General features: G+C 42.7%; 1 protein-coding gene across 1 annotated transcript in view; it reads right to left on the minus strand.

Annotated features, from left to right (window-relative positions):
• Positions 1-27,854, minus strand: part of pcdh7a (protocadherin 7a) — a 57,340-nt gene that overhangs the window by 21,423 nt on the left and 8,063 nt on the right. The window contains exon 3 of the mRNA XM_042485206.2: positions 23,473-24,255. Within this exon, the coding sequence (XP_042341140.2) occupies positions 23,473-24,255 (783 nt within the window). The remainder of the gene's footprint in view (positions 1-23,472; positions 24,256-27,854) is intronic.

Below are 27,854 nucleotides of genomic sequence, written 5' to 3' on the forward strand. Positions count from 1 at the left end.
TTTGCATTTAGGCTTCAAATATCATAAAAGTAGTGTTCATTTGCAAAGATTATCTTGCTGACCAAAACATATAAGTATTATAAATGTATGTTTGCCACAGTGCTTATTATCTCCAATAATCCATAATCCAATGGAAAATTCCCATAGACTTTTTGATGAGGGAACCAAGGCGACATTTATTTATTTACAACATTTGCATTTGCCAGACAGAAAAACGTCATCCCTGGAGCGGTCTATTGGCCAATATGCTTCACTTTTAAGTAACTGTTAGCCAACTAGTTTGCCTCGCTGGCTTGGACAGGTATTGCGCAGCAACTTAGCATTAGTCATGGGTAAAAGTAGCCCATCATAAAAATTATGTACTGTAAATTAAATGGCTTTTTGAAAAATAATTAGCCAATTTAGATCTGCTAAAATATGTTGGATAATGTGCGTATTTTTAGACATAAAAACAAAGAAAAAAAACCCAACTTAAAATAAAACTTAAATCACCAGACAATTATTTTGGGACACCCTGCAGCCCCCCTGTTGAAGACCCAGGACTTTAAAAAAAATGATTTTCCATGCCTCTTTACAATTGTTTTCCAGCATTTTAATTGTGTTACCATTCAGATTCTCACATCCACTCCAGATGTCTCCATTTTTAACAGCATTTTTTTACACGCACCTAAAGTGTGAACTTCAGTGGTGAAAAATCTCATGAATATCTTGGCTGTTTTTTTTTTTTTTATCTCATCTACACAAACACTTTTTTCCCCCCACTGCTGTTCCTCTGTGATTTATCACAATACCAATGAGGCCAATTACTTTAACTAAACTTTGACTAAGCAATTGAGTTAACTGGTCAGATGTCTCTGTTCTTAGGTTACATCTACTCAAAAATCTCTGCCTGAGAATCCTTTGAAACCCTTTGCTGTCGACTGTTAAGTTATGCATCAAAGGCAGGCGAGGGGAAACGGTAAAATATGCTGACAGAAAGCATCTCGCAGGGGCTGTGTGTGTGAACAGGACAGACGTGTTAACAATTCATTTTGACGATGATATATTTACACTGGTTATTTAAATATAGAACTGATCTAAAACTGTGTTGAAAATCCGGTGCTGTGTGTAACATGGGGTGACGTGTGCAGTGTTGGAATGCGGTGTCCCGAGGCCATGCTGAAAAGAGCAGACGTCCTGTTTATATGTACCCATTAGGGTCAAGTAGACAGGTAAAGACAAGTGTCGGGAGACAGAGGGTGACATGATGAATAAAGCAACTGAGAAATGGATAATGGAAGGAAAAAAACGACTCTTAATCAGCATGTGTGGCGGGGTACAAATACTCCAAGAAGAAAGGGACAGACTTGTAAAACTAACCACAGACTGTGTGAAGAGACAAAGAACGCTCTACAAGAGAAGAGAGGGTGGTCTGTGGTGGTATTTGCAGAATGCAGAAAATGGTTTGGAGCAGGTTGAAACTCAGCTTGGGGGGGTTAAGCAATATGAGCAGCATTTCTTCAGCTGTCTGACTCGCAGATGTTGATGAGCAAAGGCGCCTCGTTACCACAACACAAACAGTCGCGGCAGCTTCCATGCAGATACCAGCCAATACACACATTAGGCACACCTGCTCTGCTTATGCTCACACCTTCAGGTGGGTGCATTTCTAACTATGCAGCGTGTATGTTGCAGCGGGGCCACCTCTGCAGTAAAAGCAATCCTCCCTTCTCCATGCTTCAGCTTTCTTCCCCCCACCTCCTCCCATATTTCTCTGCTTCCTCTCACCCCTCGTTCACTCTCCCGTCTCTCATTTCCCCTTTCCTCTCCTCTTTCCCCTTTCATCCTTCTTCTTCTGCAGTCCACCCCTCCTCCTTCTCTTCTTTCCTACCCTTCCTTCTGTCTCTCTCTCTCTCTCCATTGCTCCCTCTAGAAGCAGGTGATGTAGAAGGGTGCTCAGCAGTATCTGACTATCAGGCCTGACTCTGTGAGAGGAATGATAATCACTGTGCTGCACTGCAGAGAGAGAAAGAAGAGAGGGAGCAAGGGAGATACAGGGAGAGAGGGGAGGAGAGGGAAAGGGGGGCACGAGGTAGAGAGAAAGGGGGGCAAGTGCGGCAGTCGAAAAAGAGGGGGCAAAATAAAGCGAGGATGGGGGCAAGAGAGTGGGACAAAGAGAAGAAAGAAAGAGAGGATTACAGCAATCGAGCACTGCTTTAGTAACGTATACCTCCTCTGTGTCGTGCACCCTCTCTCCCCTGAACACAAGCACCACTTTCCCCTCCTGCACACACACACAACACCACCCCTACCACCACAATAGCTTGTAGTACAGCAGCCCCGCGGTATGAGGGAGAGCCTTAGCCTTGTGTCTGAGCGCCAGAGAACATTAACTGCAGCAGCGAGGTCATCTGATCGGCACTATGCGGTCCCTCTCTCTCTCCCTTCTCCTCTTCACACTGCTGCAGTCTGCTGCCGGCCCCCCCGTGGATGCTGGCGGAACTACCGTCCACGCCGTCCATCGGCACGCCTGGCCCGCTAAACAGTTATTGCAGTATGTATGTAATTTGCTGCAGCCCTGCTGTCCATAAATCACTTTCTCTTACAGGGAGCAATTAAAGGCAAAAGCCTGCGGCCACTTCTCATTATCATTTCTCTAACTAGTTACTCCGTGTGTGTTTGGCTTGTAGTGTGTTTGCGGTGCAGAAAGAAAAAGAGCGCTTCACCGCATGCGGGTCTACTGCATCGCCATCCACCACAGCTTTGTTACCATCAAGCTGTCCACTCTGGCATTGAGCTTTCTCCCTTCTCCCTGCCTCCATCTGGGCTCTCCACCCTGCAGATACACATTGAAAATCACTGACTCTATTCATGGGGGCCTTTGAAATGTTTATCCTTTTGTGCGGCCGTGGCTGTCCATAGGGGGATGAACAAAACAGAAACAAAAAGCTCATAGAGTGAGACGTAAAGCGAGGCTTACCGGACAAATGCCCATGATTCAGATTAGCTCCCTTTGTTGGCGTGTTTGTGTGTGTGTGTTATGATCATCGCTTTCCACTGCCAGTCTCTAAAACAGTCATCTCTCTTAATATCCATGACAGCGGCCATTGTCCGGAAAGATGCAAACAGGATGGTGGCGTACAACTGGCCTTCTGTGTGCGCGCATGAGTAAGGGATAGCATGCATATGTATGCGTGCTATTTAGATGGCATTTTACTGCCTATTCTGTGTGTGTGTATGGAGTGTGTGTGGACCATTAGACAAATAGTATGCGTGTAAGGAGCAGACTTTTCCCACCCACTGCTATTGTCCATTAAGGTTGACCAGAGGAGAGTGAACAATGGCTTCACTGTGGGGGCCAGTGTATGAAAGAGTAAAAGTGAGGATGAGGCTAAAGATGCGTAGTTCTTACACACACAAGGCTGGCGGACAGGCGCAAACTCACACACACACACACGCGCGCGCGCGCACACACGCACACACAAAAACACAACCTCCCTGTTGAGAGTGATTAGGAGTGCTGCTGTGAACAATAGACAGAGTCAATAAAGGACCTCGGAGACATCCGGATACAAGCGCAAGGTCTCTATCCCTCCACTCCCCCATCCCCTCTCCACCTCCACCTCAACCTCCGTTTCCTCCCCCATATTTTCTCTCTTTCTCCGCATCCTGGACACTGTTATTTTTTTTCCTTTTTTTATCGCCACTAAAATGGCTCGTTCTCCTCCACTTTCCAAACAATTTTGTTTATCTTATCTGACCCCGGCTTGCTTTGTATCGCTCTCGTTTTCTTCTTCTCTTTCTCTCTCTCTCTCTCTCTCTCCTTTGTGGCGCTCCTGTCTTTTGTAAAATGGGCGGACGGGGCTGAGCTGACAGAGGCTGACACGGTGGAACGCCACGGCAAACTGAAATCCATCCTGTCAGTTTAGAATCAGTGTCAGTCATTTGACAAGGTTAAAGATAGCTTTGCCTAATGTGCTGTCAGACACAAACAAACAGCACACAGGCCTTATTGCACTACGCACACAAACACACAAGTGCACGTATAAGCCATAAAGTACGCTCACACACTCCGCACTCCTGGAGGAGACCGCATTAACTCAGCCACCTACATGACCTAAAATGGTAATACGGCATATCTGTGTATGAGAATTGGATATCTGTGTGTGCGTGTGTGTGTGTGAACCCCATCCCAGCCCGATCACCCCCGTGACAGACACAGTGCCACAGAAATGTCTTGGGGCGCCTCGCCCAATGTCTTGACAATAGTCTCAGTGTGTGTGAGTGACAGAGAGTGACTCGGGGACACAGAGGGGGCGTTATGCTGGGTAGACGGCATGCACGCACGCACACACACACACACACACACACACACACATTAAAGAGGCAAGACAGTGCACTCTTTCTCTCCCTCTGCGCTATTTCTCATTCCCTCTCTCCCTGACGCAGAGAGACTCAATCATTCTCACACTCTGTCTCCTTTGACGCAGAGGAAAAACATAAAACAACTGCTCCCTCACTCACTCTCTCTCTTTTTCTGTGTGTGTGTGTGTGCAAGCACGGACTGTATAATTAATACAGCTTTCATTTTCTTTGAGCTATGAAGTATGCTTTTGGTATGCAAACAGACTTCTTGCATGTGAGTGTGCATATGTGTGTGTGTGTGTGTGTGTGTGTGTGCGTGATTGTGTGTTTGTGCTGTTCGATACACCAGAGACCGAGTGCAGCGTCGGGCCATTGAGCGGAAGGAAGAGGGAAGGAGGAGAGTTAATGAGAAAGCAGGGGAGAATCCGACCCGTTCTCATCGATAACCTCACACCACACTTCAAGCGTATACGTACATTGGCTCCATATTTGCAGCCGCCTTTGAAAATTATGGTTCAGCATTAGGGTTAAGAAACGACTTCAGTGAAGTCATATCCAGCAGAGTTTCACAGAGCCGAGCCTTTGCTGAGGAGTCAGCCTGATGATTATGCGACTCCTGGCATTAAAAAAAAGAATGTTTAAAAATGCAAATTATTCCACAGCTACTGCAGTAAAGTAGTTACGCTGCAGCTGAAAACATGTTTGCTGCATACTAAAACTACAGGTATACTCTGCACTAATTACCTACGCATAATGAGTCAATGTATATTCTCTAACAGTATATTAATATACTGTATGTTTACCTCGCCTACTAGCAGGGGGTCATTTGGGGATATAAGGCTTTAAAGGAGACTTTTTATGCTTTTCCTTATTTTCTGTCATATGGTTATTGTTACAAAGTTAAATGTTCATTTTAAACGTGGTCAAAGTTTTAAATAATGAGGTAAACATATGTAAACGTCAATAGCCTCAGGCTTCATACAGTTCTGAATACTGTTTCCAATATTTTTTTCTACTTTCAAGACAAACTGCTGTCAGCTCCTGATGGATTTCTTTGGATGGTTGACTGCTCCAGGTACACTGCTGCAAGTGTTTACATGACATTCACTGCTACATGTAGCTATATGCTATCATCAGCATAACCTTGATTGGCAACTTTAGTTTCTCCCTAATTTTGGATCATATTTCTGCTGGGACATGTCCACCAGTGTTTTCGGTTAGAGGATTTAATTGAGGATTTTTCAGAGTAAAAAGTACAGCTTGACCCCGTTACAGTCTTGTTGGGTTTGTAAGTACCTACGCTGCTACATGGAGCTACATGCTAGTGTCAGGGAAACATGCCATCTCGGTTGCTGGTGTTGGTGATTTCTCCCAAAAATTTGATCATATTTCTCATGAAACACACAGCTGTGAAGATTTTGTTTTTCATTGGTAACGTTATAGTGCATTAAGTGCCTGTTACAGTTATTCACTAGCAGCAAGTACACTGCTGCATGCAGCTACATCCAAGTTTCAGGGAAACATGTAATCTTCATTGGCAATGTTGTTAATTTCTCCCCAAATTCAGATCATATTCTCAGTGGAACATGTCCAGTTGTGAAGATTTTGGTTTAGGAGCTTTACTTCTTAATTTTTCATGGTAGAACATACACCTATACTTCATTACAGTCATTGCCTGGCTGCAAAGACATTGCCACATGCAGCTACATGCTTTTGTCAGGGAAATGAGCAATCTTGGTTGCCTAAATTGTTAATTTCTCCCCAATTTTATATTGTAATCTTACTAAAATCTAAAGTTTTTAGTTTGGCATCTTTTATGGATGATATTTCATGGTAGAAAGTGCTGCGATTTTCTGTTACAGTCATTCCCCTGGCTGCATGTACACTGCTATATATAGGTACATGCTAATGTCACTGAAACATCCAGTCTTTGTTGCAGATGCTGTTAATTTCTCCCTAATTTTGGATCGTATTTCAATATTTACAACCTGTAAATTTTTGGTACTTACTTCCTTACGGACATAAAATGACAAACAGTTAAATGGTTATTAACATAAAGTTTCTGTTGAGCAAATGCTTGATATGTTGAATAATCATTTCAGCTCTAAACTAATGTTTCTAATAACTCTAAACAATGTCTCTATAAAGCTGTCAACTCTTAATCCTCCACTTTATCTGAAAACTGAAAAATCACCAAGATATACGTTTTTTTTTTTTTATGGGACCGCCTCTTGTGTATGTAATATTTGCATAATTTAACTCTTTGCAAAAAGCTCAGTCTTTAAATAGAGCACTTTGTAGACGTAAGTGCACAAGCTAATGTCTACGCAAGTTAGAACGTGCTGTGTGTAAACTGAATTCCTAACAATCCAGATCTCAGACACATATTCTACATAAAGCCCCATATGGGAGTAGGGAATGAATTATTAAACCATTCGTAATGATCATGCCATGTGAGAGTAACACCGCTTTGTAAAAGTCACACAGAGCCATTTTCGGCAGCAGCGACTCAACACGCACATGAAAATAACACCAGTGTCTTTGATATTCAATTAGTAGTTTAGTCAATAATTTTGAATTCAACGTTTGATCACCCTTGAAACTCCACTGCTGGTGCTGCAGCGGCTGCTGCTTTGTGGTTGAGATCCACTTAAAATGTGGCCAAGCAGCACGCTTGACTCCTGCCTTTTAGAAAATTCTGAAAAGCGGGGGGAAACACCCATGGAGAGCATGTTGAGGTGAAACCGTCGATTCAACATATTTTTTGATGGAAGGCTCCCTGCGATGGCTCTGCTGGATTTAAAAGGCCCGTCGTCAGCGAGGGCCGGCATTAAGAAACACTCTCACACATCTAATTCTAATCAAAGCCTGCTCTTTTTAACAGCCGTGAAAGCTTTCATGTTAACACGACACCGCGACCAAAGCTTTATTCACGCTTTTAAAAGCAACTGACCGGTCACTGAGAGTGTGTGCCTGCACCTGACAATACGCCATATCTGTGTCGACACACTCTATCCTTGCTTCTCATCTTACCGCCGCTGCTGTGTGTGACTCCCCCAACCATGCATAAATTGCTGGTGATCCCCACTTACACTGCGTTTGTTTGTATGTATGCATGTGTATATTTTCCAAGCCTTCTCAGGTTGTCGGCTCAGATGTGAGCATTCTTTTATCCAGCCAATTAGAGTTTGCCATTTCATCCCCATGGAAACCTGTTTGGGCCTCTAATTGGCAGACAGATTTGCATGACTTTGATTAAATTTTTTTCCCCTGTGTGTGAGCTTGTGTTTAAGTTTGTCTGTGCGTTAACATTCAATGAGTGTGTTGTTTTGCTTTTGTTGCTCTCATTTCCCTTTTTGCCCAAGCACTGTTAGTTGCCATCTTCATAATTTCTCTGTATTTGTGAAACAGGAGAACAGCGCCGCTTAAATAATGTATGTCTGACTTGTACCTGTGCAGCGTTGACCCATTAAGAATCAGCTTTACTGTAATGCAGTGCAATTACAGCGCTGTAATAGGAGCAAGCCATCGATTTGGAGTGCGGTTTAATTCATCAAAGTTGCCTTTGTTTATGTTTGGGTCTGAATGTAGAAAAAAAAATGTTTTCTTACATATTACGGATGATGGCGACAGTTGAAGTTATTCATTGGCAGTGGCCACGGGAGAGACTTAAAAGCAGTGCTGTGTGGATGTGTGATTATGCAGTCTGTGTGAGTACGTGTGTGTCAAACGGGTCAAACTATTTTAATGCCTGTGTTTGAAGGCACCAGGGGGATTTCTCCCGGCGGCTTGACCGGCTAGTTCTTGTAGTTCGGCTTTACCTGTCTGCGTGTGCATGTGCATGTAAAGGTGAGCGTCTCTTATCTGGTCTATTTCTGACATGAGCAGGCAAGTGGGGCTGAACAAGGATCAAAAACACACACTCACATACACACATACATTGGTATAATATGGGGCATCGCTGCCGGCAAAGGCCAGCCCACTCAGATTTATGTAACTTCTTCGATAGGGCAGGTAGAAAGCTCTCACACACACTTACACACACACACACACACACACACACACACACACACACACACAAATAGCCCGAAGAGTCTGAGCTGGCTTTATTCGCACAGTGGAGCTCCCCCTCTACTCCTCCTCTCTCCTGTCTTCTTCTAACCCCAGACCCATATACCTCATTTCTATCTTTTTTCCATCTCCTCCTTCTCCATTCTCTCCATTGGCTCTCCACCCCTAGGCGATACCTAAGAACACATTCTCATCTTGTAGCTTCACATCTCCGCCCGACCACTCACTGAAGTGTCGTCTTCTCTCTCAGTTGCCTCCTCATCTCCCTGCCCAGCTCTCATAACCCAAACCCCCACTGTCCCCTTTATTTTCTAAGCCATCGGCTCAGACCAGGAATTTCTCTTCTCCTCCTCCACTCATTTTTATGTCTCCTCCCTCTCCCCCGTCCTCTATCTCCATCTTGATCTTCCGATTTATCTATCTTCCACCAACAATTCTAAAACAGATGGCTACACCACGCCTGGGGCAAAAACATTGGCTTTGGACTACAGCACTAGTAGGGCCAGTCTTTCACACTCAACGCAAGATCTAATAAGCTGATATCCGGCGAGAAATGTGCTCCGATTCGCCAGTAGCAAAAATGCATAAACCATATTGCACAGCGCGGATATTCACACCTTAGGCTCAATTCTTGGTAGCATGCTTAATTGTATCCAATCGGAAAAAATGAAAAGCAAAGATTAAAGCTGACTTTAACTACGGTGTGAAACAGAGGGAGGCAGGGGGAGTGGAAAATGGAGAGGGTTGTTAAGAGCCATTTGTAAAATTTAAAGAAACTATTAAGTGTTATTAAAAAAAAAGTTTGGAACCATTAGAAAAACAGGTTTTGAAAAGATGGATCCAGATGGAGAGTGATGAAAAGAGATGAAACCACTTAGGGAGAACAGAGAGATCAATCAGAGGGAAGACAGACGGAGGAGGATGTGGGTGTGCGTGTGTGTGTGTGTGTGTGTATTTGGGGGGGCTAGACAGACATTGGGGAGGGTGGAGGGTTGGAAGGAGGCACTTTTTTATTGGATGAGTTACAGAGCAAGGGGTTCAGAGGCAGACAGTGCTGGTGGCTAATCTATGGAATATTCAATCATTCATTATGGTGTGCATGAAAATAGATAGCCAGATAATAGAGTACTTTTCTTATCATCTTAGTTTCTCAAGTTTGTATGTTTAGCTTTGTACCTGCAAACTCTGTTTAGAAAGTTTGTACATTTAGATCTGCATGTGCCTGTGGGTTTAATTTTTTTCAGTCTGAACATTGGGTTCCTGTCTGTATAATCTCTTGAAAAATTGTGCATTCAGTTCCATGGCTGCAAGCTTCATTTTAAAACTTCTGGTCGAAATTATGTGCAGGTGTCTGCAGACTTCTGACAGGTTTATTAGGTGGCAGTCGGAAATTTAGGGGGGGGTGCCATCCCCCTTGTTAGCTAAATGACAAAAACGTATCCCCCTTTTTTAACCTGCAAGGTTTCCCACACATACATTTGTTTGTGGTGGGCTGACAAAATTAAAGCTTCTACTGCCATGAATTTTGCAGCAGAATCTTACATTTTTGAAGCAGGACTGCTCATTAGGAGCGCTATTGGGATATACTGGTATGTACCGTTCTGTTATTAATTGCACCAAAGTCTTGGAGCACAGAGAGTACTATGGTTTCAGATGGAGCAGCAGAACAATCATTTTGATCGTCCTGCTGGGTCTAAAAGTTCTGCAGCAGCTTCTCTTATTATCTATTTATGTGAACATCTCTGACCAGGTTGACTGATTACTAACCACCCCATGATTCAAACTGCTTCTGAGGGGAGAAAAAGCAAACACATCGGAATATATAACCAACTATTGAGACTTCTGTATGATTTTTTTGAAAACTTCATTCTGATTTTTGAAAACTTCATTCTGAACCCAATAACAAAGAGGAGTGCGTTTGGAGATGGCAGACCTCTGCCAAGGCCAAATGTCTTTTCTCACAATGTTAAAAATAATTTGTGTATCCACCCCATGATTCAGATTGACTCTAAAATGTATTGAGTTCATCCTTGGCCCATGCTATATCCTTCCACCAAGTTACATGAAAATCAGGCCACGGCTTTTTCCGTAATCCTGCTGATAAACAAACAAAAACAAAGCCTTCTTGGTGGTGGTAATTTAGGCCTCCATATGCTTCCTGTCAAATGTAGGTCTTGTTGGATTGTTGTTTTATAACTTTCAAAACAGACTACCTGAAAATCAAGCCCACTGCGTGAAATTAGTATGCTAGGTAGAAAATATGGCCTAAAACATGGCATAAAAACACACATTGTATTATTTGTGGGTGTCATTCTGGGCCTTTCCCTTGGAATTTGTCATTTTTACTATTTTCCAATTTATGACATCATTTTGGCATGTACAAGAATACTATGCTATTTCCACTAGGTGACATGTCCCCCCCAAAAAAACAAAATAAATAAATAAATAAATAAATAAGAAAAAAAATATATATATATTTTTTTTCATCTAAAAACATTGTAGCATCATGACAAAATTTTTTCAGAGTTAAAATTTGAATAATTTATGAATATTTCATATTACGGATTAGGACTGATGAAAAAATTTACTCAATTAAAGTGAAAAAATATTAATTAATAATATTTTTTAAAGCTTGATTTTGTGTGCAGAGCGATGCGAGTGTGTGTAATATTAAAGCAGGCCGTGAGGGTTAAACAGCCCACACATTGCGAGAAGCAGCTGGCCCCCATATATTTTCACAATACCTATTCTGGCCCCCATTCAAAAAAAGTTTGGATATGCCTGATCTAAGCTTTTGTAGCACATCCATATTCACAAAAGTTTAAACATTTATATTTGTAAATTTTTGGTAGCAATTTTAATGACCGGGTTTGTTCAGTCCATAAAGTGGACTCTTGCCTTGGAAAATGTACTGGGTCAGGTCTGTTACGTCTCAAGTACAATAGGTCAAGTTATACATATATTTAAATCATCTGGTCCAATTGGATTTCCTAGATTTATTCGGGTTAAGGGCCATCATTTTGGACCCATGAAGACCTCTAGTTTAAACTTCTTTGTTAAACTAAATTCTTTTAGTCCTGAGATGCTCATGGATGTTCCAAGATGTAGGCACAAATCCAGCAGCATGTGAGCCTTTGCAGTGGCTGCCCCTAAACTCTGGAACAGCAAATAAAAACGGCTCCAACAATACAAACCTTTAAGTCCCTGCTGAGGACCCACCTCTTATTATTGGCATATGAGAGATTCAAGCATTACAACTTCAAATTGATTTAATCTTTTGTTGTGCCTCATCCTTTGTTGTGCTGCAAATTGCTCTATTATGTTTATTCTCTCCTATGTCCCCGTTGCTGTTTGCTTCTGTATTTATCTGTTTTGTATTTTATGACTCTTGAGCACTTTGGTCAACTGCAGTTGTTTTAAATGTGCTCTACAAATAAACTTTGACTTGACTTCACTCTGCTATGTGTATCACTTTTTGTTGTACATTATAAATGCCCTACAAGAGAGACTTTCCAAAGGTGGATGCACTTTTCCTCATTTTTCTGATTCATTTTCATTTTCATTTAAGGCGAGTTTTTGGAGATGGATCTCAGAGACAGTGTGAAACAGCAAGGTAAAGTATAAAATACTTGGTATTGAGACATGGTTGGACAAGATGTTGTATGACCCAGTTCAGTCCAGGCAGGCAGAGCCCTTTAGAGGAGGACAGAGCAGTTATTCTTTTTTTTTTTTTTAATCAGAAAGCTTGTATGATTAGAAGTCATTGAAGCTGTTGCACAAAATTTGAAGTTTACAGACAGAGACCTAATTGCTCATACTTTAAAAAATGAAGCCTGAAGGCACAGACTGGAATGTTAACTTTTTGTAACAGAGTTTAGAGCAACAAACTTAAATGTACAAGCAAATGAAACTAAAATAGTACAAAACTTTGTTTTCAGCTAGATGAATCTACCCTCTGTGCCGATACCTGCAACCTGCATTCGCTAGCAAGGTAAACCACTTCACTTCACTTCAGTTTGATTCAATTTGAGTCGACTCAATCCGACTCGATTCCCCACAATTTGAATTATTCAATTGAGCCGAGTTGGGCTGAGTCCAATTCAGTTCAATTCAAAAATCCATTCAAGTCAATTTAATTCAACCCGGCTCAATACCACTTAATGCACTGAAGATTCTTTTGTGTAGGTGGATAAAGCCAGTCACAGGGCTACTAAGCTGTCTTGAATCCCTGTCTAGTGCGAGAAAGAGAGCTTTTGTTTAGCAATATTGGGTAAAATTGCTCAACCCACAGACAGCCATTAAGGTAATGCTGGAAGGCAGATGAGCTGAATGCAGAGCTGTTCAATACAGAGCAGAGTCTTCAAGAAGCAAATAAAAGGAAGCATCTCAGCGAGGGGCTTGCTATGTAGGTCTTTGTGTGTGTTAGAGTGTGTGTGTCACGGAGTTAAGAGAGTGTGTGTTTGCAAGCCTCTACGGATGTGTGTGATTGTAGGAGACGGAGTGTGCCCGGGCTTGGCGTGCATGTGATTTTGATCCAGAGGGAATGGAAGAAGAAACTGATGTAAGAGCCGGAAAACTTTCCTCTCTGCTCCTGTGTCATCATATTCTTATCAGAGTTCGTCTGCTGGCGGTGAAAAGTGTATATGCATAAGGATCTGGGAGGGTGTGTAATTATGTGCTATCATGTACACACAAGAGCATGTTTCACTGGGCACGTCTGTGTGTGTTAAAATCACACGTCTGACAGAGTCTGCTGTGCGCGTCTCCTGCCTTGGTTTATCTGCGTGCTGTGCGCACGCGTGTCGGAATGACATTCCCACATTCCTGCCATTTCACAGAGAGCTTGAAACAAAAGCTGAAGGGAGGAGTTGTTAACACAGTAACATTATCAGCTGAACAGCCCGTCTGTATTATCTTGTGTGGTAAACAGCCAAGACAGACAGGGGACTTCCAATCACATTCCAGCTTTGGGTGACCTTGATGTGTGAGGAAACAGACAATTTCTCTCCCTCTGCCTACCGCAATCTCACTCCCTCTCATTCTCCCCCTCGCTTTGTCTCTCCGTCTTTGTCCTGAGCTCACACACATAGAAACACACTCACACATATCTTTGATTTAATACATTTCTGATTTCGCACCGACTTTCATTCCACGACTCCTAGAACTAACCTCAGTCCTCACCGCTACATGCATCCCCTTACCTCTATCTGAATGCAATTATGAACTAAAACCTTTATCGTGAGGGTGAGCAAAATAAAATTTTGACAACACCTGAACTCATGCCTTTTTTTTCTACTCTGGCTGCACTGTGGATGCAGCATGTCAGCAGAGCAACAGTAGCTGCAGTCCTTCGTCACAATCTGCACTCGGCTGCAGTGCTTCTGTGCAGTCGGAAAGATTTTAAAAAGTCCAATAAACAATCAGTGTTGTTCACACATAAGTTCAAAGAAAACAGAAAGTAAAAAAGGTTGTTTCAAGATGTGGCTAAAACATGTCCGGTGTACCGGGTGAGGGACTTTCACATCTATTTGGTGAAGTTCAAATGAAATCTTGTGATGAAGTGAATGAATTACAATATCCTGTAATCTACACAAGTTCTTCACATAGATCACATGATCAAAACTGATCAGTCTCCAAGTGAGCAAAGTTAACCTGCTGAGGAAGACTTTGAGATGTGACCTTTAATCAAGATTTGTCTTTTCTTTTGTCTAATGCTTCGTTCAAATGGGATTAGGCAGACGGGAGTCAGACAACACTTTCTGAATGGAAAGAGAGAAAAAAAAGACGGAACACTAAAACAAAACAAAACAAACCAAAAAAAACTGTTGTTTACACAACCCAATGGGGAAGACAAAATGTTGCGACCCCGCAGAGAGGAGTGGCTGTGTTGTCTGAGAAAATGTAGTTGCAGGCTGAGCTACACTGTGTTGTCTTTTGATTTTAATCACTGAAAACGAAAGCTCGTTTCAACTGATCTTTGATTTAGAATCTAAATCGTGACAATCCTTATCAACTACGCCATTTGGTGCAGAACAAACAACTGTGCAGCTATGAATTAAACCATAATGAAACGCAATTAATTCACAGATTCTTTTGCTGAGGATAGTTTGTGACAGTTAAATAAATATTAAAAAGCTTATCTGAACAGATTTACAAGATTTATTTGTCTGCTGATCCTACCAAATGAGGAATGATCCCTCTCCCACACAGTTATCAAAGATTATTTGGTAACCATGGTAACATGAATGCATTTTTTGTCATCTGCGAATAATTAAGAACTTAGTAAATTTTAATCAAAACTATTTAAGAGATATTTGTGACAAGTAGAAAGGATGAAAACAATCTGCAAGTCAAGTTGCAACAAAGTGCAACATGACTTGTGGTCAGCTTCAGTATGACCTCATCAAGCTGCAGGACAACAGGTCATAAAACTGTCCAATTAACAATCTGTCAAAATTATATAATATTCTTGGCTTAAAAGTTTAAAGGTATCCATTGCAGGATTGTCCAAAAAAAATTACAAAAAATACACGAGACTCACACAAAAGAAATCCCTCCAAGTCATCACTTCTGACCCACTAGAAGTGTGTGGCAGTGTATTCATCTGCAGACGCTCTGCCCTCTGCCTGTATTTCTCATTTTCTGTTTATTTTGCTGTGTTAGGGATGTTCCTGGGCACAGCTCAAAGGTAAGGGTCGGGATTTTATAAAAAGGTAGCAACCAGATGCCAGACTGTAAGTAGAACACATCCAAGAGGAACTTAGGAATATTACAGATACAGCGCGCAAGCTAGAATCTAACCTTGAGCCTACTAGAGAATGGTCTGAAATTCCATCATCATTAGCAAATGAATGGCAAAAAGACATGTTTGGTGAGGTTACAGTGACCTTGACCTTTGACCACCCAATTCCAATCAGTTTATGTGTGGACATTTGTGCCATATTTGAAGAAATTCCCTCAAGGTGTTCTTGAGATATCACATTCACAAGATTGAGATGGGCGCAAGGTCACAGTAACCCTAACCTTTGTTCCTAAAATTCAAATGAGTTCATCACTGAGTCCAAGTGGACATTTGTGCCAAATTTGAGGAAATTCCCTAACAGCCTTCTTGAGATATCACATTTATGCGATTGAGACAGACACAGTGTCACAGTGACCTTGACCTTCGGCCATTAAGTTCTGACCAGAACATCATTTAGTGCAAGTGGACATTTGTGCTAAATTTGACTAAATACCCTAAAGGTCTTTTTGAGATTTTGCATTCATGAAAATGAGATTGACGCAGGGTCACATTGACCTTGACCTTTGACCACCACATTCTAACCAGAACATCACTGAGTCTAAGCGGACGCTTGTGCCAAATGTGAAGAAACTCCTTCAGGACATTCTTGGGATAATGCGTTTATAAAAATGGGATGAATGAAAGGATAACCCAAAAACATAATGCCTGAAGCCATGGCTATCCCTGACTCGCAGGCAAAAATACTACAATATAGTGAGGCGAAATGCCCAGTGTACAAAGCTTGTTCCAAAAAAAAGTGAATATGGGGTTGGCTTCCACTTTAGCTGGTGATACTGTTAAAAAGCAGTAGTATGCAATTCCTGTATAGTATATCTTTAACACAAAAAGACTAGAGCTAAAAAGCACCAATGTTTGATGATTTGTTGATGGAACTGTTCTGCACCTTTAAACACAGGATATTTTTAGGCATCCATACAATCCTGGTCAAGTGGAAAATCAATATTTACAGGGTAAGCATGTGTTCCACTTCCACATCCGAGCAGCTAACACAAACACACATCTGTCTCCATTTTCCCCTAATGTTTGAACTTTTCTCCATCTCCTCTCATCATCTCCACCTCTCTCTCACTCTCTCTCAGTCTCATGTTCCCTCCCTGATGCCCACTGACTCTCACCTCCTCCGTGCCCCCCTCCCCTCCTCCTTTGTCTCCAGGTCAGTAGATCAGTTTTCAGTCTGGCTCATCGGGTGATCCCCGCTTTGGTTACCTCGTCCTTCTCACCTCTCGCTTACCCCCACCTCCTCACCTCCCCACCTACTTACCCTGCGAGCATATGGTCGGCAGCGTGACCTGAACTCGCAGTGGCTTTTAATAAATACATCAGTGCGTTGGTATCATCATGACAGGGGTCACGGGTCGATTACAGTGTGTGCGTGTAACCGAGAACGGAAGGGAGGGGTGAGTTTGGCGTGTGTGTTTCTGTTTTGTTTCTGCTTGACAGTGCCTTCACCCCTGTGACCCTAATGCACGCCGCATGTGATCACAGGAGGTGTGTGAGTGGATGCGATCATGTGGCAAGCCCGACTGCGTGGAGCGGTGACTGCGAGTCTATGACAGACGCTCATCATATTTAATCCTGGAGGGATTTCGTTGAAATGAAAAGCTGCTTTTCAATTTTATAATCCAGTAGACCTAATCTCTCCGCCAGCGCCCGTCCATACAGTCCAATTAGATGGACGAAAATGGCCAGATGAGTCGCCGCAAAGTCATCTCTGTAGCTTGTCCTTGCGGTGTCGAAAACGCTGTGACATCCCGTGTCATGAGAGCCTGACGCTGACCTTCACAAAGCGTTGTGAAAGTGTGCAATGCACAAAAAAAACTGCGCCGTCAACCCACCTGTTTCTGCTGCAGTCTTGGCCTTGTTAACAGAGCATTGATTAGACTTTGTGCGTGTGTGTGTGTGTGTGTCTGGTTCGATTCAGCCTTCGTGGCACCGCACTCTCACCCGCCCCACACACACATACACACACACACACACACACACGCTGGGTCCAGGGAGAGAAAGTGCTCACTACAGTAAAAGAAGAAGTGGCACTAGTGAAAACGCTGAGTCGGTGTGTTCTCAGAGGTCAGTGTGGCGCAGGGAAGACGCAGAGGTAGCAGCGGCTGGGTGTTTAGATTTATGACCACGCGTATAGCAAAGGAAGCTGGAGAACGGCGGCAAAGGAACAAAAGGGTGAGAATCCAAAGCAGAGGTGAAAAAGCAAAAAAAAGGATGGTGCAAAGTGCAAAATTGAGACTCGCTGCAGTAAAAACAGAAAACTATCCAAAGCTGAAAGCAGAACTGCTGAGATCAAACAGCCACTATGACCTTTGTTGTGGTTGATTGAGGACAGCAGACAGGAAAAAGCAGTTTTGTGGTGCGGTGTGTGTTATGTGTGTCTGTGTGTGTGTGGGGTAGCGGTTAGAGGGTAGAACGAGGCCACTTTGCCCATATTGACTGCAGTGCCATGTGACTGCTGTGATCATTAATGTGTCCTGATGCCAACGGGTATCCTGATGACCCACATCTCAGCAGTCCACTCTCACTCTCTGGCTGCCACCCAAACCAGACCTCTCTCTCTCGCTCTGTCTCCCTCCCTTCCTCCCTGCCTGTCCCCCCTTATAAGCACGTACTCCAACCTTCTCCTTTACACTTTCTCCATCAGCATCAGGGCCGGGTATCGAACCTCAATACTGTTCTGCAGCAGACTGAAATGTGTCTGTGGCACTCAGTATCAAAAGCTGTCAAGTAGCAAATGCTTGCAGACTTGTTTACTCATTTTGTAAAAATCAAATACAGCCTGTTTTAAATCACAGTTTTGCTTATTTTAGACTTTATTTTTCTTCTTATTTTTACATGACATTTCACATTTGAGAACTTTGGCTTCTTTTGTTAAATAAAATAAAACATTTTTTGTAGAGAAGCAAAATAACGTTCATTGACAACAAATGAATTTTGATGCATGATACATTGCAATGGATAATTGTCACGCATTCTCTACGGTATTTTTCCCTGTCAAATAAACATTAAATGTAATAATTGATTGCCCTGTCAAATGACAAATGAGTTTTACCTAAGTTGTGGTTGTTTTGTGTCTCTTTGAGGTAATTTTGTGTCTTCTTTTGGTCTTTTTGTTTTGCTTCGTAATCATTTTGTGTGTTTTTGTGGTTGTTTTGTGTTGTTTTTTAGTAACTTGTGTCTCTTTGAGGTAATTTTGTGTCTTACTGAGGTAGTTATCTGTCTCTTAAAACTAATTTGGCGTCTTCTTTTGACTGTTTTGTTTTGCGTTGAAGTGTTTTGTGTCTCCTTGTGGTCGTTTTGTGTCTCTTTGTTGTCATTTTGTGTCTTGTTTTGTCATTTTGTAGTTGTTTGGGTCTGTTAATTTTATGCCTTATTGGGGTAATTTTGTGTCTCTGATATAATTTTGTTTCTTTCTTTGCCCGTTTTGTTTTGCTTTGTAGTCATTTTTGTCTCCTTGTTGTTTTGTGTTTTTTTGTAGTTGTTCAGGTCTCTAAGAGCTTATTTTGTGTTTTATTTTCATGTTTATTTTGTTTAGCTTTGTAATCCTTCCAGCTGTTTGAGGTTGATATGGGTTATTTTGTAGTCGTTTGGGTCTTATTGAGGTAATTTTGTCTTATTAAGGTAATTTTGTGTCTCCTTTTGGGTGTTTTGCCTGCTTTGGAGTCATTTTGTGTCTGTGGTTGTTTAATGTTGCTAATGTAATCATTTTGTGTCTCCTTGTGGTTGTTCTGTGTCTTTTTGTCGTTTTTTTGAGGTTGAGGTTATTTTGTGTCTTATTAAGGTAATTTTGTGTCTTTCTGAAGTAACTCTGCATCTTCTTTTGATTGTTTTGTTTTGCTTTGTAGTCAACGTTTGCCTCCTTGTGGTTGTTCTGTGTCTCTTTGTAGTCATTTGGGTCTCTTTGAGGTTGTTTTTTCCTGTTCTTTATTCATTTTGTGTACCTGTGGTTGTTTTGAGTCCCTTTGTTGTGGTTTGTGTCTCTTAGTGGTTATGTTTTGTGTCTTTGTAATGGTATTGTATCTCTTTTTTGGTTGTTTTTTGTGTCTTCCTATGGTGGCTTTATCTCTATTTATAGTCATGTCTTTTTGCGTTTGTTTTACCTGTTTATTTTGTCTCCTTGTGGTTGTTCATATCTCTTTAAAGTCATTTTGTGTCTCTTTGTGTTTGTTTTTTTCTGTTTTTCCTGTTTATGTTGTCTCCTTGTGGTTGTTTTGTGTCTCTTCCTCTTTGTTCTCCTGTACTGTGGAAAAGGAGGAGAATCTGAGGGAGCTGAGAGAACACGAGTTGGTGTTTGATTCGATGTGTATCTGATCCACCAACCAGCACATATTGTAGTTAGAAATCTTCATTTTTTAAACAGTTTGTCTCTCATTTACTTAATCCTCCCATTAAAATAGCACAGCTAACCAACAGTGCCTGGTAGCCAGATTAGGGAACAAAATCCAAAATATAAAGTTTGTACACCAATAGATTTTGTCTTCACGGATTATATAGATGCAGAATTACAAAGAAGACTGTTGACATATGACACCTTCTATCTTGAGTTATGTTTTTATGGTCACCCAAAGAATTGCTAAAATGTCTCATTTTTTAAAAGGGAGTTTGGCATAATGATAGGAGCAGGATGGGAAATAATCTGTAAAGGAATCTAGTTGTAGTCTTGCAAATAGAGAGTCTGCATGATCTCCAGTCTTTGCAACATCTTCAAGTGTGAGTAAAAAGTCACGATGTCTTTAGATGTGAGAGGCTTGCAGACTTTAGACTTTTAAGTCTTTTCAAAGTCTTCTAATTTATATTAGGCATAATCTACTAAAAAAAGTAGCATGTTCTTATACATACTAAAACTCAGGGATGACACTGGCCCTAATATCAAAAAATATCAGATGATACCCACCCCTGATCAAAATGCAAAACACACACACTTCTTTTTTTCTTGGCTCATGCTGCTTTTTCTCTTTTACTGCCCCTCTCTGCATGCACATATCTTTACCCCGCTCTTCCCATTCTGCCAACATCTATCTCTCCATCCTACTGCCGTGCTCTCATGAGTACACACTCTTACTCACTCTTTCACACTCTCCTCTCTCTTCCCCTGTTCATTTTTGTATTCATTCATTCCCATTGATATTGATATTCCTCCTCTTCCCTCTCCTCTCCCTTTCCGCAGTGAACAACTTCGATTTAAAAAAAAAAAGACCCAATACCGTTGACTGAGCTGTTTTATCATGTTGTTGCCTCTTTGATGCAATCTTGCTCTTCACCCGTGACGCCCAGTTTTTATTACTTGCTTTTTTTCCTATTTGGAGCACCCTAGTTGGTCTGATGATGTGCTGACTTCAGATAAACAGTTTTTGGAGTTTTCACTGACCCAGTAAAGTAGCTTTGAAATTCAAAGTCCTCCCTCTGTTCCCCCTCTTCCCATCTCGTTTACTCCATCTTCCTCCCCTCCTAACCTGCTATAATTCTCTCCCACTCCTGATCTAATGCTATTCCAAACTCTGTCAGCGCCCCAGTTCCTACATTTGGCACATACTCGCCACCTATTACTCCCCAAGTCTATCTCTCACTTGCACTCACATATAAAATGCATATGCCGTCATGAAATAAGCAGTCCCTCGAGCGCAGTGACAGGCACCCACCAACACAAACCTGCTTGTGTCGCCAAACTGTTCGAGTTAACAAATTCTGACACGTACGTGAACGCAGTCATGCACGAGCGCCCAAAGTCTTAGACACACACACACATGCTGAGCTGTGTACGAAACTACTAGCTGCTGGATATTTTTTTAGATGAGAGGGGCGGAGGGCGGGGGCACACTCAACTGCAGCAGAGGAGTTAATTACTCCATACGATCAATAATTCATTACGCTGTCAGTTTGTGTGTCTACGCGTCTCCATATGTGTGCTGGCATGTTTTGAGTGCACGTAAGCATGAACACAAAACTCTCCCAGTAAGCATTTTCCTTCCCTGGGAACGGCAGATTAAGAGGATTGACTCTGTAATGGATTAACCTCTGGAGTGTGTGTGTGCGCGTGCATTCTTGTGTGTGTGTGTGTGTGTGTGTGTGTGTGTGTGTGTGTGTGTGTGTGTGTGTGTGTGTGTGTGTGTGTGTGTGTGTGTTGAGCGGGATCAGAAAGCCCATGTATGAATTGATTAGCCTAAGAAGCTCCTCTCCTTCCTCTTTAATGACCACATCAGCACTTTTTCACCACGGGGAGGATAAATGTAGAGCTGTCTGTCAAGGAAATGAGACGCCGCCCCTTTAAGAAGGGTTAGCTGTCACTCAAACGTCACTCTTGGGAGCACTCGCTATGGACTAGGGAGACCCTGCTGTGTCAGTGTGTCCAAGATGATAGATGGTGCCCGTGTGTATGTGTGTGTGTGTGTGTATTAGCGTGTGTGCGTGGGTGGAGGGGTGAGTGACCGTCTCTATGCAGTATTTATTTGTCAGCAGGACTCCAGCTTTTAACTGCAGCTTCTCAAGCAAACACCAAAGCTAGCGCATCCATTATCTGTGCAACTAATATTGTTTACGGAATAAACATATATGCTAAATGGAAGAAAGATAACAGCTTGACAAGGGAAACTGAAACACGAAATGACCAATTACGCTGTCGGAGGCAACTATTCGCCCACTCCCTCTGTGTCCTTACTCCAACTGAACTCTTCAGGGGTTTATACGCACGGTAAGCATGTGTTACACACACGCACGCACTTACGCACGCAGTCATGCATGTATACACAGATGCACATTCGCATATTGTTCAGCTACAGTAGGGGGCTGACTCATGTCCCCTGCATTAGATCTTGCTAAACAGTGGGCTGATGTTTGACATGGAGCACACACACGCTCTGACAGCAGGGTACCGTCACACTGCTCACAGGCTTAGGATGCTGACAAAGACACACAAGTGTGCGTGCATGCATGTGTGCGCACACACTGTCAGCTATTTTGTGGAGATAAAATGGTGTTTAGACGTTAGCGACGGGGCGTGCGGTAGAGTATGTCAGCAGATGTGCGAATAAGAGATGAAGCCGCGGAGGAGGAGGAGGAGACAGAGATCAGGAGTCAGAGAGCGGACAAAGTGTCAGAAAGAGCTGACAGAGATTTTTTTTAAGATAGATTTGAATAAAGAGGGGACAGAGCAAACAAAAACTAGATTTGCCACCCATCTCCCTCCGTCGGCAGCACAGACGACGTGTACAATCAGCACAGTTTCAAGGCTGACACCCAAGATCAGTGTCACCAATTCAGTGTCTGACCAAATGTCTCTCCTTCCGTCCATGAGTTATGACATCCAGTAATGGCCAAAAAAGTGCTTTTTCAGAACATTATGATGTCAGTGAAGCTGATCTTTGACCTTTTGAATTTTCCAATGCCATTACTTCATCATTTTCTTCTATTAAACATATTTATATATTTTTTTCATAATAAGCATTTTTGAGCTTTGGCCAAAAACATGTCTTGTGAGGACAGTTCATTGCCGCGTCCAAGTGAACGTTTGTGCCAAATTGAAGGAAATTCCCCCCAGGGCGTTCTTCAAATATCAAAAACACGACAGACTAGGTCACAGTGACCTTGGCCTTTGACCACCAAAATATAATCAGTTCATCACTAAGTCTAAGAGGCTGTTTGTGTCAAAATTAAAGAAATTCTCTCACATTCTTGAGATTTCACTTTCACAAGAATGGGACCAGGTAAGTTGACCTCGATCTTTGCCCTTCGTCCACCAAATTCTTCTGAGTGCATTCTTAAGTCCAAATGGAGGAAATTCCCCCATGGTGTTCTTCAGATATTGAGTTCAAGAGAATGAAACACACAAAGTCACAGTGACCTTGACTTTTGACCACCAAAATCTAATCTGTTCATTGTTAACTCAAAGTTATGCCAAATGTTGGATGTTTGTGCCAAATTTGAAGAAATTCCCTCACTTTCTTGAGATATCGCTTTCATGAGAACGGAATGGACAGACATATAGCACATTAAGCAGAAAAATTAAGACGGTTAACATTCATTTCGGGATTGTGCAGATTGTTTCATCAGTTTTTGGATCCAGAACCGTCAAACTTTAAGGATGTTTGTGCCAAATTTGAAAAAAATAAAAAATAAATAAAATGACGTAAGGTGTTCCTGAGAATGCATTCACAAGAATGTGATGGACAGATGCACAACTGGTAAATATAATGAAAACATAAAAATTGAGGATCTATACAGAGTAAGTCATCCCAGTCCCTCCCCAGAGCTCCTACCTGTTTGCTGTACTTGTTCCCAGTCTGGCACCCATACTCTGAGCACTGGTCAGATCCTAGGGACATGGCATCTGCATTGCCACTGCCCCCGCTGCTGCTGCTGCTGGAGCCGGCACTCCCCACACAACCCCCGCTGCCCACAAAGGTGTTGGAGGGAGGCAGGTCCTGGACTGCTTGGTGCTTCTTTCCCTCAGCTGGAGGGGAGTGGGGCTGTAGATTCACTGCCGGGAGAGGTGAACTGGATTTGTAGTGCCTGGCCAGATCTGGGCTTGACTGGTGCCTCCTGCCGCCACCCATCCGCGGGCTGCCGGGGTCACCGTCCATTGCACAGTAGCGGGCTGCCAGGCGCTCACTAGCGCTGCTCAAATCCTCCTCATCGTCGTCATTGGCGTGGCGCCGCAGCCCGTTGACCGTGACAATACCGCTGTAGAGCGATCTGTCCGCCTTCCCTCCTCCTGCAGCTGCACCACCGCCACTTCCATTGCGCTTGTCCCGCCGTGGTTTGCGTCCACGGTCTGACCCCCTGCTGCGGCCGGCCTGCGGTTGAGCCCCCGGAGGACTGAAGAAGTCCTCTTCTGGCTCCTTCTTACCGGCCTCGTAGCCATTTTTGCCTTGAGCACCGCATTGCCGAGCTGTGACTACAAGGAGGATAACCAGGATGACCGCTGCAGCTCCCGCCAGGACACCAATAGCTACACTGAGGCGCTGTTTCCCTAATGCGCGCTCGCTGTCTGGGTCCCCTGCAATGTCCAGTGACAGCGGAGCCATCAGACTTCGGGCCACCTGGGGTGAGAGGTAGAGAGGAAAGAAAGGAAGGAGAGAGAAATTGCAGAGTAAAGGAGAAAAAGAAACAAAGTGACAATGAGAAAAACGTCTAAAAGAGCGGCTGTAAAAGATGACACAGTGGGTGTGAGCCACAGAGAAACATCAAACAGCATCTTCCATTTAATTAAACTCATCACCGTCTTTATGTGGAGGAGCTCCTCTATTATTCCCAGACACATAGAATGTCACTAAATATATAATTGCTCTTGCTTCCCAGTTGCAGCATTTCAAGTTGTAATTCTCCATTTGTGATTTCGCATCATCTGCACTGGTGCAGGAAATGCCCGAGATTAGACTGTTTCAAGCTGATTAAAAGAAGAAAAGGAAACTTAAGGTCAGGGAAACTTGAAAAAGAAAAAGTAGGAGAAACAGTCGATAAATGTGCAAATAAAGGCAAAAGACATGGTATGAGCGTATCCCCAGAACACAAACACATCTACTGTCTCATCAACCAACAATGTCCCTATTGTAAAAAAAAGATAGTGTAGGCGTGGATTTGTTAAGGATTTGTTATCACAATTTTTTGCACTGAGCACTGGATGGATAGACACATCGAAGGCTACTGTATATGTGAGCGCTCTATGGAATAATTTTAGAGACATTTTCTTTATCCTCTTAGAGTTGTTGTTCTGTTGGGCATAATGGTTTTATTTTATGGCAAATCCATAATGGTCCGTTTTGACAAATTTATATTCCACTTATAAAATATGTTGTGTTTGGGTTTAAGATACAGGGGACAAATAACAACGACCTTCTGTTTATGAACACACGGCTGAGAGCACGCACACACTCAGACATGCTCTGAGCTTGTACACTAATAAAAGGATCATTACAAGAAAGTGGGTTATGCTGAAGCACAAACACAGCCATTACTGCTTATGGAGCCTCGCTCTACAGGAGACAATGAGGCTGTGGAGTTCTGGTCTGCAGAGCTCTGCTGGTAATATGGGCCAGGGTCATGAATCTGAATATATCTAATCAATACATAGCAACTATGTTGGGAGAGTCATTACGCAGAGACCAGACAAAATACAGAAACACACACACACACACAATCACTAACACACACACACACACACACACACACACACACACACACACACTGGAATGTATGCATGGAGCTATCTGAGCCAACACATTGTGTAAGCTGTCTGTTAGTGAGACTACTCATTCTGCAGCCCTGACACCTCGTCTCCAAGCTCATACGACAATTCCTTTGGCCTGTCAAGACTGCAAATTATATACTCGTGTAATCCCTGCTGCCTTAAGAACGGTGGGTAATAAGGCCCACAGGAATAAAGAGGAGAGAGACAGAGAGTGAGGAGAGAGGAAAGTTACATTTGAGCTCCTGTGGTTTGTAATAGGTATGGGCAATATATCCATTTTACATCAATGGCCTATCGTGATATGAGACGAGATACCATCTTAGATTTTTTTTTTGTAATATTTTAAGTGTTGTCTTTTCATGGTTTTAACGGCTGCATTACAGTTAAGTGATGCATTTTTTTTAACTTAGCAGTCTGTTTTAGCTGATTTATTTGCCTTTGCCCACTTAGCATCAACCCCAATAAACCAGGAGCCCTTACCTCTCTGTTTTTGCGCTCACATCTAGGGGTATGGATTTGGGATTCTTGTTGGGATAGAGGGGTAGGGTAAAGTGATCATGTGGCCACATGACCCTCCAAGCAGTAGCAATGCAATACAACTGTTTGACCACAATGAAAATTGGCTTCAAAGAACAACACACTTTCAGGAGGCCTAGTGTAGATTGTTAGTATAAGAGTATGGCTAGCTAATGTTAGCCTGCTGAGCACCGGTAGAGGCTGGGTCATGAATCAGTACTTGTTTTGATTTGATGACTTGTTTGATCCATTTATAGCATGAAACTTAAGTTGTGAAAAAATCTTTACCGTCCATGGTTTTCTCTCTCCATCAGATAAATGGCAAATGTTACTGTGATAATACCGTTACTGCCATAGCTGCATCTGTTTACGTAAACACTATTAATGACTTCTAATGAGGTACCGGGGTCTTGAACTCTTCCCGTATGTCCCACATAAGGGAAGAGTTCAATCACTAACCCTTGAAACTCTGTTCCGATCAGTCAGAGGGGCACTTGAAAATGAGGAGAAGGGGTAAAATGAAGAAATGGGGTTGGGCCTTTGTCATTATATCCACATTACTGACGATTATTCATTTAGTCAACCCTACAAAATTATCTCAAGACTGATGTAGAGATATTTGGCCAAAAATGTCTTGGTATTTGATTTTCTCCATATCGCCCTGCTCTCGTTTGCAATAAAAAACTACAGTATAACCTGGAGTATTGGTAATACTCCAGAGAGTTATGCTCACAGGACTGCATAACTTGATTATTACATTATCCACGGCATATTATTAGACTCTCTCATATAGAGCCACATTATTCACTCTCACTTCCCGTTTACCCCCGAGCTAAGAACGGGGCCGTGTTATATTTCATTGTTTCATCACCACCTATCTCTGGGTTAAGTTTCATTGTTTTTGAGCTGAGTTGTGTTTGGTTCTATTCCATTATTCCGCTTCCACTGCAGCGGGCCTCTCCGCCAGGCTCCGCTCTCCCCTCAGCCCCATTGTTCATCTTTTGCCTGCAGTACTTCTTTCCATTCTCATTCTGCTGGGCATCTCCCTGGCTTAGCGCATCCCCGCGCTGTCTGCCGTATTGTGTGTGCAAAACACAGAGAAAATAGCGACGCAGTGCCATATGTGCGTATACTATGTGACAGAACAGCCAAGTTTTTGTGCATGTGTTGGGAGCGCGTGTGCAGGCATATCTAACAGGGAGAGGCATTAGTATGGCTGTGAGACAAGCCACATGCTGAGTGCGAGCTATGTATAGTTGTCCAAGTGCAGGTGTGTATACTATACGTGCATCTACAGAAGTACACTGTTAAGCAGGCTCAAGTGTAGGCTCTACCGCCACGTTCAAGTGCATCCCTGTGACGCATCCCAAACTCCCAGTGGAATCTTCCATTCTGCTGCATGAGCTTTGTTCTGGCTGGGCTTTAACACCACCATCTATCTGCACCACTCTCCAAGGATTCTGTTATCTGCATGTCACTGCAGATGCCGATGCTGCGTCCGAGGCAACAAATTCTCCCCGGACCACACTATTGACCCAGGTGCCTGATCTTGGTTGTAGCTCAATGCATCCCCAGAACTAAGAGCTACAGTTTGGTAACTGAAGCTATTATTCATATTCATAGAAAGCTGCCCAGAACTCCACATATCAAGATGAAAAACTCTTGATCTGAGATGAAACACAAACTGTAAGCACGTGAAATATCACCAAGAGTCTTAATAAGAATCACAATACAGTGTACTTCTGATGTTCCCCAAATGACAACCATATCTAAAGTACCACAACTATTTCTAATTCCTTCTTCCTCTAACTCTGCAGTATCATATTGTAGCTAATTACCCAACATGTGGTTCACCCAGTACTGCTGGATAGAAGAGACTGGAGTCATTTTCTGCCGCGGCGCTGCAGCAGAAGCAGACGTTTTCCTTCCCTAATT

The sequence above is a fragment of the Plectropomus leopardus genome, chromosome 3 (genome assembly GCF_026936395.1).
Source record: "Plectropomus leopardus strain MGB_pleo_1.0 chromosome 3, ASM2693639v1, whole genome shotgun sequence".
Taxonomy (NCBI): domain Eukaryota; kingdom Metazoa; phylum Chordata; class Actinopteri; order Perciformes; family Serranidae; genus Plectropomus; species Plectropomus leopardus.